The following is a 14,020-nucleotide window of genomic DNA, read 5'->3' as shown; positions in this document are numbered from 1 at the left end:
ATTCCTACTGAATTAATTGGATATATTTCTCAAAAGCTATATAAATAATGGCACTGGGTGTACTATTTTGTTTAGGTGATGCTGACGGGCCCCTGATAGGGAGATTTTGTGGCCCTTTGGGGCCTACAGTGCCACTGGTTATACCTTATCCTCAAGTATGGATACACTTTGTCACCAATGAACGTGTAGAACATGTTGGATTCCATGCAAAATATTCCTTTACAGGTAAGAATTATGATTACAATTTCAATAAAGTAATTGATAAAGTTTTAAATTTTTTTCATAAAAATATCACATATATTTTGTGGCATCTAGATTTTGTGGCATATATTTTGTGACATACCTAGATTTATTTCTAGGTAGCTATTGGCTTTGTTGCTAATGTCAACGAGATTTTGTAAATTGCATTTTTTTAATTGGCTGTGTCCAATGTCTGGGAATTTTATAATTTTTATGTGTTTATCTTTAATCCAGAGATCTGGCTATAATCTTTTTAGTTTTAATATTTTATCTATAGATTCTCTTTGGTTTTCTGTGCAAACAATCATGTCTTCTGCAAATGCAGTCCTTTTTTCTTTCAGCCCGGATACTTCATTTCTTTTTCTTGCTTTATTTTACTAGCAAGGATCACCATCATAGTATTGAATAGCAGGACTGATAGCATCTTATTTCTGACCTGAATGTGAATGTCTATGACATTTCATTGTTAAATATATTGGCTGCTTTTAGGTTTCCAATAAATATCTTTTATCGGGTTAAAGAAAGTTCCTTCAATTCTTAGTATACAAAAAGATTTTTTTAATGTAAAAACATGAGTGTAAGTTTTTATCAAATGATTTTCTGCATCTATTGAGATGATCCTATTTTTTTTCTCCTTTCATATGTTAATGTGTCAAATTATATTGAGTGATTATTTTTTTTCTCTTGGTAAACCATCCTTGCATTTTCAAGATACACCCTACTTTGTCATGATGTGAGTTTTATACATATTAGTAGATATTAGTTGCTAATGTTTTGTATTAGATTTGCATCTGTGACTTTCAGAGTTTGTACCTGAAAATTCAGCCCTATTCCTTTCTGATTCTTTCGGCTGTTGGATTTTTCTGGTCTTTTTTCACTAACGTGGCAGGACTTTTAGATTCCCAACTTTATGTAAAAGTCTCAGTTCCAGCCCTTCCTTTTGTGGAGGTCCCAGGCCATATCTTCTCCTCCTGTCTGGTCACCAAAACCTCAGACCCCAGCCCTGGGGCCCACCCCTTGGCTCTTTATCCTCTCAGACTGCCATACTTCCAGTCTCACTTCTCTGAATTTGAGTACGCTTATTGTATATAGATTTTGGATAGACCCTTTGCTTTGCTTTGAGTTTGGCTATGAATTACAATATATTTTAGTTATAGGTTTATCTAACATTTCTTTGGGTTATAACCAAATGGCTGATTGAAGGAAGGAGTGAGATTGTTATCTACTTACTCAGCCTTCTTGCCAGTTGACTTTTCTTTATCAGATTGAAAGGAAAGAGTCAGGTTCCGGGAAGGAGATTATTTGTATTTAACATCAGACTGTACTATGCCTTAGAAATATATCAGTTTTTCAATTTTCTACGCTAATGCATAATTTGATAGCTGACTACAGACATGTGTGCTGATTACCAAATGACAAAGCATTTAATTACAGTACTGATCATATTCTTCAATCTTACCTTTATTTTCATCAGCCTGGTCTTTTCAAGAAAGGCAATGTCCCTTACTTTGTCCCTGGTGCATTGACTGTCACTTATGCACACATCTAATTATCCTCTGATTATGGTACAGATTATCTTCCTTCTCCTTTGTGTTAAACTTGAGCCTGTATTCACTATGTGATTTTGTTTAATTAATACTATATGGAGTGCTGTTTATTTCTAATCTTCCACCCAATTTTACTTTGTATCCAATTTCATTCTTTATTGATTTATACATTTTTTTCGTATAGTAGTGGTAAGTGCTGCTTACTTTAGTTTTTCAGGGTTTTTTTCTTCTTCTTCTTCAATCTTATTTAGAGGGTTACAAATCTCATTTCAGATTGTGGTGGAATACAGATAGGTGAGAGTGGAGTGATCTCAAGCCCCAACTACCCAAACCCTTACGACAGCTTGACCCACTGCGCTTGGTTGTTGGAGGCCCCACACGGACACACCGTCACTGTGAGTTCGGATGACTGGGTGACAGGCTTCTCACACTCCAGAACAACAGTTCCATGTCCTGCGTGGAAATGGAGTTCTTTTAGGAAGCAAGTGATCAGAGAGGCTTTGATCCTGCAATCAGATCACTGTTTCTCTCTAAAATTCTCTCATTAGAGTACATACTAAATACATGGGCATCTGCAAGTCTATGATAAATGAAGAACGACATCTCTTTGTTAAGCATAGGAGAAGCTACGTATAGGAGATAATTTACATCTCGGAGAGAGGAGTACTCATGTTCTTGCTCCGAGTTGCTGTCCCAGCCCAGGGGACTGAGTGGGGACCACCCCACCCCCAATGACTGTACTTCCTGGAGAAATATCCCCTCTTAAAATTTCCAAGAGAACTTTCAATGAGGAAAAAGAGCAGAGGGGAGGGGAGAATTAAATAAGAGCCAAAATACAAAATTATGTAAATTAAAACAAAATAAGAGGATTCGTAAGGGCCTTATCTACCTCAAGGTCACAACTCAGGGTGCCTCATTATTTCTTCTTTCTCCCGCAGCTCACATTCAGTGACTTTGACATTGAACCCCAGACAGTTTGTGCCTGGGACTCCGTCACTGTCAGGAATGGCGGCTCTCCTGGATCACCCATAATAGGACAGTACTGTGGCGACTCAAACCCCAGTGCAATCCAGTCTGGCTCTAACCAGCTGGTGGTGATTTTTAACTCAGACCATTCCATAGAAGGTGGTGGATTTTATGCTACGTGGAGCACACAGACTTCAGGTAAAAGAAATGTTCTCTGCATTTTTTTGTCCAGTGATGTATTTACTAAATTTATTAACTAACTTAAAATATATACATTTCGTACCTCCTCAGGTTGGGCTCAATTTTTGCACATATGACCTCATGTAGCAGCCCTGGAGAGTTACACAGTATCAATACATATCATCTCTATTCTGCATGGGAAGGAGCTGAGGGTACGTGGGCTGGTAGCTTGTCCAAGACGTATAGCCGGCAACTGGTACAGTCAGGATAAAGGCAGTCAAGCCCAGAAACTTTGATCTTAACACTTTATGCTGCTGCCTTCATAGGCAAAAGGGTATGGTATAACCAGGGAATCTCCAGTCATAGAAATATGTGTTGGAATTACAAGTAGTTTAAAATATTTGGAGCTTAGAGGCAGAATGCTCAGTGGTGAGCTGAGGGCAGGAAAATAAGTCCCCATCATGAAGAGCCTTGGTTTGCGTATTATCCTTGAGCAGTGGGGAGCTGTCAAAGTTTTGAGGAGGAAGGTGACAAGATGGGGTTTGTGATTTAGAACAAATGCTGTAGTATATGGGCACTGAATCAAAATACCACAGATTTGATTTTAAAAGAGCAGCTTTTGTGCATATGTGTGAAAATTATCAGAAAAATATAAGGACCTGTATCAGAACTTAAGTAAATCCTGAATATCATACAAGATAATTATTTCTAGTAGAATCAGAGTTATTCTGAAGCTCTTTGTAGAATGAGTCAAACTGTCGCTCATTAAAAACCACCAGCAGCTACTGAATTTAGAAGGGAGTTTTAGATGAATCACCAATTTCCAAGGGTTTCACAGCAAAAGATTCAGAGAATTCTCTTTAACATCATTTTGTGTTGAATTCATACTTTTTCTTTGTCATCTCTTAAGTACATATTTTAAGACTATTAAAATAATTCTAGATTTTTCTTTCTTTTAATGCATGTAATTTATTTCTAGCCATCAGTCGGTGTCAGTATGAATGAGCCGGATTGTTTCATGGAAGAATTTTCCCCATCTCAAAATCACTTTCTCTAGTCCGGTACGCTAGAGTAAAATTACAAATGAATGTAGAGTTGTATTTTCATGTGTTAGTGATAATGAAATACAGAACTTGGCACTGGCAGGTTACATAGACTACGTAGCCTCAAGGAGAATAAAAAATATTGCTGTTGTTTGAAGACAAGATAGAGGTCTGTCCTCTTTATGGCAAGGACTAGTGGACTCAGTTGAGTTCAACGCCATTGTAGGACCATTGTATTAATAACAGCCTAAGTTTCCTCTCGATTCAATGTACCTTTCCATTTATCGAAAGATCTTGGTTCACACCTGCCCTGAAGGTGGGTCATCTCTAAGGAAAGATGAACTAAAATCTCACATTTAGAAATATTCCTTCTTTAGCAGTCTTGGGTTTCCAAAGTTGTTATTTTCCTCGCAAATTGATGACATTTTATATGACAATATTTCAGGTTGTGGCGGAATATTTCATGCAGAAAATGGTACAATCAGATCCCCCCACTGGCCTCAGAATTTTCCTGGAAACAGCAGATGTTCCTGGACAGTCATTACTCACCAAAGTAAACACTTGGAGCTCAGCTTTGACAACAACTTCCTAATCCCCAGTGGTGATGGGCAGTGTCAGAACAGCTTCGTGAAGGTTAGTACTCTTGTTCATTTCACTGGAGCCAAACTGGTTTCATGAACCTAAGTGTTTAAGGTAGAAATCACTGAATGTCTCCCAAAGTAAGCAAAGGACAATTTTGCTGCTTGGATTTCTTAGATGAAAAAGTGAGAAACCTTGACTGATAGGAGTTAGAATTTAAACCATAGCACAACATATTGCTCTGTGATATTTCATTTGCTAATACCTAGGCAAGATAACTTAATTGACAAGATTGTTCTTTGGCCTTACTAAATTGTCATGAACATTTCTTTTGGAAACTAAGAGAGAAGGCCAGTTTTCTTTCCTTCCTCCCTTCCTTCCTTCCTTTAATTTTCTTTCATTTCTAATAGATCCCAAAGGAAAAATGCCATTTCCAATGTAAGGCACCGTCATATGCAAAATTTAAAGTATGCAGCAAAAATTACCGAAGGTTGGAGAATAGCTACTTCCAGCCTTCACCTTGCGCCTTGAGAGCCCACAAGCTGAAAAGACCACAAGCGACTCTCTTTAAAATGATAGCGACAGGGCAGTCATCCAGGCTGTCCTTCTCTAAATGACAAACTCTGCTCACATGGCACGGACTTTTCACTTTCCATTCACTTACGATCATGATGATTTTATTATAAATTCATTTCATCTGTGCTATTTTACATCTATGTTGTGTCTCCAAGGAGCTGTGCCTTCTAGTGGAAAGAACATTGGCCTTAAGGCCACATTAGCGTGGACTCCATTCTTAGCTCTCATGCTTACCACCTGCATGTTCTCCTCTGAGCTAATTAAACATTTGGGCTTCAAACTGTTCAACTATAAAATGAAGAGAATGGCTCCTCTTTTAGTAGGATTGTTTTAAGCATTGGAGGTGATGTGATGTAATAACATAAATAGTGCTAAGTACTTCAAGTATAAAATCGCCTAATGAGCAGAAGTGGCTTTTATTGTTGACGTTATTATTTCATATAATCTCTCAAATTATGTTTTATATCTCATTGATCCATGCTTACTGTTTAAATGAAAATCTCATATAAAATGTGTATATAATAAAACACATTTAATATACACTATTCCTCATTGCTTTTTCCATAAAACAAATGAACTCTCTTGTCATGAAATGAATCAATATAAAATGTTTGAACTTAAGTCAAGCCTTGAGCGTTTGTTCTGCAAGTGTCAAAATGGAATGTGAGAAATGCCTGAGGCTCGTTCCGCCTCTGGACAGAATGCTGGGCCTCTGACAACACCAGTGGGGTCGTCTGGGAACCTACCAGAAATAACCAGCCCCTCTCTGCTGCCTCCCTCTCACCTGACCCCGTTTTCTCTCCAGCCATGGCCCCTCCTGCCATGCTGCCGCTGGGGTTTGGCAGCCTCACCACCCCCAAATGTCGGGAAGCCACCTGTCACTCACTCTCAATAGCTCCATTACAACACCTTGCCTCATAGTTGTAATTTCTCACTTAAATCTGTGATTCTATGATTAATGTCTCTCTCCTTCCCTGGGATGAGTGAAATTGGTTTGATTCAAAATTTTGATGCTCACCATTTATTGTCCAGCAACTATTTTTCCCATGAGTATATAAATTAAGTCTTTCAAGGCGACCAGACCAATTAAATGACAAGCCCAGGTCTACGTGGGAGTTGCCAACCCCGTCTTTAATAAATAGCACATTCAGTCTTTTCTTCAAAATGAACCTTAAAATTCAACACTGCCAAGAAGTGTTCAATGATTTATTCCAATCCATGCTAATTACGTGTGTACTTAGAATTCACATCCACTTTCTTCATGCTCCACAATGTGTTAGTCTCCACGTGCTTAGTGACATTCTCTAGCTGTGACCATAATTTGCCATTTTCCTGGGATCAGTGGCGAGTGCCACCGAATTCACCCGGCTGCTGGGTCTAGCTCAACACCCAGCAAGCTCAGCTAGGTCAGGCCAACCAGAAATTAAGAGGAAACTGAACAGTGACGGATTTTTTACAAATCACTGCCCAGCTACACGAAAATGAACACAATCCCCTCAGAGGACTCAAGAATGGGATATGCCATTTTAAAGGCAGGTTTAAAAAAGAAAAACTATTCTCAAAAGAAAATATTGCAGGTTTGCCTGTGATTTATTTATTCTTAATGTCTAGTTCTCTATACACCTGAGTACCATTTATTTTCAAGCCTAAGCCCATTAAAAGATTGTGGGGAAAACCTGGAGCATTAAGTCATGTTTATGACCCTGTAGGTGTGGGCAGGAACCGTGGAGACCGACAAGGACCTGCTGGCCACAGGCTGTGGGGACGTGGCTCCTGCTGCCATCGTCACACCGGGAAGCGCATTCACTGCTGTCTTCCAGTCTCAGGAGACCCCAGCTCAGGGCTTCTCTGCGTCCTTTGTAAGCCGTAAGTAGCCCTGGGAACAAATCAGAGGTCTTTAAGAGAGCGTAGTTGCTGGAGACAGGGTTGGCTGGAACAGAGGTCCAAGGGAAGAAGCATGAGTGTGTCAACTAATCCCAAGAGGACACCTTCCTTCAAAAATCAGTGAGCATGGACGTGAATTCAATGTTAGGTCAGCTGAGAGATAATATAAAAGCCGTGAGCACCATTAGCCAACGTCTAGACATAAGCCAGGGATCGAGAGTGGAGCAGGTATTCTGCAGAAGCTCATGTGGCCATCAGTCAACAACCTATGCACCTGGCACAGAGCACCTCGACCACCTGCATCGAAATCCCCTGGGAGGGCCTGAAAAACATGCAGACTCTTGGGCTTCAGCCCATACCCACCTGAACTCAGAATTCCCATGGGTGGGGTCTTGCATGTGTTAGGTCTCGTCCAGAGGGTCCTCATGCTCAGTGAACTTTGAGAAACTTTCTTCTGGATGTTCCCTTGCTGACTTGGTAGTGGCTCCGCATCTCTGCTTAATGCACACAGCTGGGTTAGTGGGAAACGTAGCAGTTTTCAGGTGTGTGTCTGTTGGCTGAGTTAAAGCAAGTAGGCACTAACTGCAAAGCACTTTTTAAGGAAAAGTTTGAGGCAAGGACTTAAAGGAAATAATGCAGTAAACAGGTATTAATATTGTAGACCCGATCGAAGAATGAGGGTGATGGAAAGAAAGTATTGAAAGACAACCCCAGACATAGCTTCAGATGGTTTGCTGTGTGTGTGTGTGTGTGTGTGTGTGTGTACCTGTGTGTGTTTTAACATCAGTTTAAAAAGATATAGATATTTTCATGCTTGAAAGATCAGGAAGGGATGTGGCTATATGTAACTATTAATAGTAGCTGTATGAAAACAAATGCCATTTTAGTGGTAAAAAGAGATTTCTCTTTATTTTTGACATCAGAGATTCATGTGAGAATTGGGTAAGAGTTAGGATTAGTGAATTCAACTATTTTTTTAAAGCAACCATTTTGTTCTTATGGCCACATAACAATGGTAATGAAAATAGCATAAGTTTCTAATAATAAGACATTTTAAAAACATTAAGTGTATAAAGTACTAATCAGGTGTGAATCATTGTTCATTGGTTTTATTTCTTTAGCTACATGAAACTATATTCAATCTTTGCTAACTTATCCTTTTTTAATACCTTAATATTAAAGTATTTGCAGTGGATTTGTGGTAAAATTTCTACCACTTAGGCTGTAAAACTCTGCAGCATTTTCTAAAAATATATATAATGTTTTTATTTTGCATGTATATTTATTTTTAAATCAGATCTTCATTCTCTCAATTATTGCTTCTTCCATTTTAGAGTATCTCAGGGAACTATGTCTCTAGAGAATTTATGAAATTGTGTCTCTCTTTCACTGATAGAATAGATACTGTGTGTAAGAAAAAAATGCTCTGATGATGGCTTTTTGTTCCTATGTAGGATGTGGAAGAAATTTCACTGACCCTACAGGTTACATCATTTCTCCAAACTACCCAAAGCAATACGACAACAACATGAATTGCACCTACATCATAGAGACTGATCCTACGTCTGTGGTTGTCTTGGTTTTTGTGTCTTTCCATTTAGAAGGCAAGTTTATTCTTTTTAAAAAATATAGCTTTTCATTGAAAAATAAAAATCATACATTTATGCCTATACAGCATGTTGGAATGTATGATATACATTGTGGAATGGCTACATCAAGTTAATTAACATATCCTCTAACTCACACTCCTCATTTTTTTGTGGTGAGAACATTTGAAGTGTACTCTCTTAGCAATGTTCAAGTATTCAAGTATTTCAGGTACTCAACATTGTTATTGACTGTAGTTACCATGTTGTATAATAGATCTTTTGAATTTGTTCCTCCTAAACTAAAATTTTATGTCCTTTGACTGACATCTCCCAAATCCCCACTCCCCCATGCCCCAACAGCCCCTGGTAATGACCATTCTATTCTCTGCTTCTGTGAATTCCTATTTTAGATTCCACATGTGAGTGAGTATCCATGCAGTATTGCCTTTCTGTGTGTAGCTTACTTCATTTAACATCATCTCCTCCAAGTTCCTCCATGTTGTCACAAATGACAAAATGTCTTTCTATTTTAAGGCTGAATCGTGTTCTGCTGTGTATATACAGCACATTTTCCTTATTCATTCATCCACTGATGGACACTTAGGTTAGTCCCATGTCTTGGCTATTATGAATCATGCTACAATGAACATGTGGGTGCAGATATCTCTTCTACATACTAATTTCACTTCTTTTGGATACGTACCCAGAAGTGGGATTGCTGGATCATATGGTAATTCTACTTTTAATTTTTTGAGAAAGCTCCATACTGTTTTCCATATGACTATACTAATTTACATTCCCACCAGCACCGTACAAGGGTTCCCTTTTCTCCACACCCGCACCAACAATTGTTCTCTCTTGTCTTTTTGATACTGGCCATGGAAGATGACTTTGTTCTTAAATAAATTACAATTACAATTGATTACAATTGATTTTTCAGAATTAAATGAGGGGTAAGTAGAGACAGAGGTAGTCTAAAAAAAATCAGCATTTGAAGAAAATATTAAAACTATGTTACAGAGTAGATTTAATATAAACATGATTAAAATTCCATCCAATGTTTAAAGAGCACAAGTACCATTCTATATATTCCATTCAGAAGTGAAAAAACAGTGCAAGAACTTTAAGAACACAAATATCACATAAATTGCTTAAAATAAGTCTGTAGTTCATGACAGGTAGCTCCAAAAAAAAGAAAAGAAAAGAAAAGAAATATGAAATGTGTTAGATGTTAATACAGCTTTTAATTTATTCATTTGCATTTACACTCTGCACACATACATGTGCGTACACACACCCACCTTCATGCACACACTGTTAACCAGTGAGAGAAACTATCCCGTTGAATCAACATAGGTGCTCAATAAATATTGGATGAGTGAATTCATAAAATTAATATCTGTGCTCTGCTTTTATTGAATATTACCACGGGTGTCCTTCCGTCTCCTTTTTTGTTGTCATCTTCACCTTCCCAGTCCTGATTCCTCAGTGTTGGAATTCCTAACCACAGTGCCCTCTGCGTTTATTCCCCACCTCTTGGGCTGGGGCTCCGACTGACAGTGGACACAACTGGATGTGTAATGGATACCGTGACACTGCAGGAAGGAAACTCCTTCAAATAGATGGGCATTGTCACCTCCTCATAGTCACATTAATATTGTTTTTACAAATCAACTTTCTGCTTCTAAACCACAATTCATTTGTACATTTGGCAAGCTGCCTCTGCATGTTCAAAATTGCTTTCTCTTTGGGTTATTCTCCCGTGGTGGTGAAAAGTTACACCGCTTGGCAAAATGTTCTACAGTAGTCAACATCAGGGAAATTTATGGTTTATAAAAATAAAAATGACACATCAGTGCTCATAAATTGATAAATCATACAAAGCCTGTCTTACTTTATCCTTTTTCGATGACCTCACCTTGTTTTCCTACATCTCTGCAGTTTTATTTTTTTGACACATGCGTTTGCTAGAAAATGCCAAGTATAAATCTGTGTATGTCACTGTAACAATGGCATATGAAGTAAAATATAATCTTTTCCGCATTTGCTGGCACAAAATCCCAGTAATATAAAAAAGATGTCCATGATATATGAAGGATGGGGGAAGATAAAATAGTTTGTAGAAGATGATCCAATTTTCTTTTTAAACCGTGTGTGAATAGAATCTATAAGGCTATTAAGCAGTACTTTAAGAGTTGCTACCATGGTGTTGATAGATATAGGGGATATTTATTTTCTTCTTTATACTTTTTGAATTATTTTTATGATCAGGGGTAATTTTTTAATAATGGGGAAAACACATGTGGCTTGGATTGTGCACTTGTACTCATTGATTAAATAAACATGAGAATGCCATATGCCAATATCATTAACACTTAAAGAGGAGATACTGGTAAATACAAAATATATATTAATAAAAAATACAAGTAAAGCCACAAAAAGTACCACAGATATCAATGGTATATGTATTATTACATACTTACTACTAATCGCATGACTTCGTGCAACTCACTTCATCTTTCTTTCTGATAATCACTTTGCTTTATATATATAGCACTTTGTTTCATATATATAATACATATACATGTGTTTTTTTGAGACAAGATCTTGCTCTGTGGCCCAGGCTGGAGTGCAGTGGCACCATCATAGCTCACTGCAGCCTCAAACTCCTGAACTCAGCGATCTTCCTGCCTCAGCCTCCCCAGTAACTGGGACAACAGGCTGCACCACAATGCCCAGCTAATTTTTCTGTTTTTTGTAGAGATGAGGGTCTTGCTGTATTGCTCAGGCTGATCTTGAACTCCTGACTTCAAGCAATCTTCCTGCCTTGGCTTCCCAAATTGCTAGGGTTACAGGTGTGACCCACCATGCCTGTCTGTATAATATTTACATTGAATATATACAATAGTAGTTTTAAAAGTCAGATAATGCCTGATTAAGTGATTTCTGCTTCTACTAATGGATTTGCTAATATTCAGCTGAAGACTGATTTTTTCCTAAGATGATAACCTTACAATAATGCCTTGTGACATTTCCAGTGTTTTAAGTACTCAGCATTTTCAAACTGCTAAATGAGTAATTTTTGGCTATAGATTTATTCAATTAAATGAATCCCCAAAAGGCCAACATTAATCAAATTTATTTTATAATTAGATTATTATCATTAATCACATCAATGCTGATGTTTATTGAATAGCATCAAGCTAGAGATTCCCTAGCTACAGTAAAAAGAATCTTTCCTCGGCCCTTTTAAAGTGCACCTGAGGGACGCATGCGCAGTACATTGTGTTAAAACTGAGAATTGCTCTTGAGGAAGGTCATGGCTTTATTGAAGGATCCTTGGCCTTTCCAGCTGCTACAGGCAATAGGAACTGTTTCTGAGAGACTGTTTGGATGGCCAAGCCTTTCTGAGCCCAGCTACCAGCAGAGCCTCCGTTGACTTAGGTGAAGATGAAGGTTACAGATCTGCGTCGTGGTGGGCCCTCAGCACAAAAGGCGGAATTGGCAAGGAAAAGATGAGCTCTCTCAGCCGACCACATACTATGGGGAAACACACTTGTCTTTCCATTCTGTCTGCTACACACTGACAACTGTTTAGGGAAGGTTTCAGTATTCTGGCAAATACACAGATTATTCAACCACTCACTATTCAGGTTATAAAGTCTCAATGACCTCCTTTCCATTTACCACAAAGTAAATTGCTCTGAAAGTATGTTGCTTTCTGTTGGTCTAAATTTTTCTAATTTTCTCATTATTTTTACATTTCCAATACTAGACATTCCATGCACTGCAGACAATCAATGTATTTATTTTGGAATCTGGTGTTATTCAATAAATACTTATTTTACTTTCCCACATATTGAACAGTCCAAAAAGTATATTTTTTGTGTTCTTGTTATTCATGTGGCCAAATAGATGTCCTCAATCTGAAAAAAAAATCGTAGATCCAGTTTTTTCACTTTATAGATAAAGCACTGAGCAGATAAGGTAACCTTAGACAAGCCCCATGCCTTCTATACCTTGATTTTTCTATGTTGAAAATTGAATAATAACACTGATTCATCTTGATGACAATGAAGGATTTAGACATTCTTAATTGAAAATTCCTACATCTAGGTATATTGTAAACTCAGTTTTTCTCAGATGCAGAGTAATTCTTGATAAGCATCAGATGGTAGAGAGGCTCTGAGCCCATGAAGTGTAGAGCTGCAGAGGCAAATGCCTTTGCCCACTGTGCTCTAGGGACGGTCTCAGAGCCCCAGGGGGAAGGGGCTGGATTTCCCGAGCAGTCAGGTGGGAAGTCCTACCTGGTATTTGCCTGAATTCTCTTTGATTAACTTAGAAGTTCTGGTCTATGGGCTACACCTAGTAGAAAGCTAAAAGGAAAAAGTAAAGAAAATTAAGTTTTAGATTCTTTTTTTGCCCTTTTTTCCCCATCAAGAAGCACAATAATTGAATTTTGTTGGTTGTTTTATTTCACATTTCTCCCCATTTAATTTAATTTTTTTTTAAAAGTGGCACTACTCAACTACTTACCATTTCTTCTCTTTGCTTTCTCACTTATTTATAAAGAATTCAGAGTGTTGTCTCATTTCATATTATAATGGAAAAATTTGGGTGATGATTCTTTTGAAATAGTTCCTGTTGATAGTTTATTCAAATTGGCAGAACACTAGAGAGACAGTTTGGTTTCTGTGAGATCCTTGCCTTGCCTGTGTTACACTTGAACTTGCTTTGTTTTTAGGGCTTTGGCCTTGACACTCAGTGGAACTTAGTTCTATGCTAGCATGTGCCTCTCCCTCCACAGAATCATTCCTCCACTGAGGAGACCAGTCTCCAAGCTACTCAGAGTACAGCTAATTAGGTGACATCTCAACCATTGCTGTCTCCACCGAGAACCTGTTTCTACTTTACTGAAAAGACTCAATTTATCTACAATATCCCAACCAAAGGATTTTCCCTCATCTCTGGTCCTCTTTGGCATTTCTTCCTCTATCTATAATTCTAAAGAAAAATCGCAGTCTGAATCTAAATCCCACAAGTATATCTTATTCACTGAATTATTAATCCTTAGTTTCCTTTCAATTTTTTCCAAGGTCTTGGAATCATGATGGGGTTCAGAATTAGATGTTGCACTGTAATAAAGCCCAGAAAAATATAATAAAAAATAAATTGCAATACATTGAATACAGTCTTATCCATTAGAAACAATAAACATGTTCTAAAATTTTTCAGACGGATGGAAAATAGTCATAAAAACAGATCATGGAGAATCATTTTATTATGGCTTCAAGATTCCAGCAGTGAAAATATATCAAATTGCTTATTGAAGACAGAATTAAGAATAACTGTGGCTTCCTGCCCCATGACATGGACTCTAGTCCATGGAGAAAGTATTGTCCAATTTCAGGGTGAT

At 37.8% G+C, this 14,020-nt stretch overlaps 1 protein-coding gene across 1 annotated transcript in view; it reads left to right on the top strand.

Annotated features, from left to right (window-relative positions):
* Nucleotides 1–14,020, top strand: part of CUBN (cubilin) — a 227,716-nt gene that overhangs the window by 169,015 nt on the left and 44,681 nt on the right. The window contains exons 51-56 of the mRNA XM_069458708.1: nucleotides 76–225; nucleotides 2,061–2,182; nucleotides 2,726–2,951; nucleotides 4,422–4,609; nucleotides 6,841–6,997; nucleotides 8,470–8,619. Of these exons, the coding sequence (XP_069314809.1) occupies nucleotides 76–225; nucleotides 2,061–2,182; nucleotides 2,726–2,951; nucleotides 4,422–4,609; nucleotides 6,841–6,997; nucleotides 8,470–8,619 (993 nt within the window). The remainder of the gene's footprint in view (nucleotides 1–75; nucleotides 226–2,060; nucleotides 2,183–2,725; nucleotides 2,952–4,421; nucleotides 4,610–6,840; nucleotides 6,998–8,469; nucleotides 8,620–14,020) is intronic.

This window comes from Eulemur rufifrons, chromosome 25 (assembly GCF_041146395.1).
Source record: "Eulemur rufifrons isolate Redbay chromosome 25, OSU_ERuf_1, whole genome shotgun sequence".
Lineage (NCBI taxonomy): Eukaryota > Metazoa > Chordata > Mammalia > Primates > Lemuridae > Eulemur > Eulemur rufifrons.
Note: the sequence above shows the minus strand (reverse complement) of the source record. Positions and strands in the feature narration are given on the sequence as shown.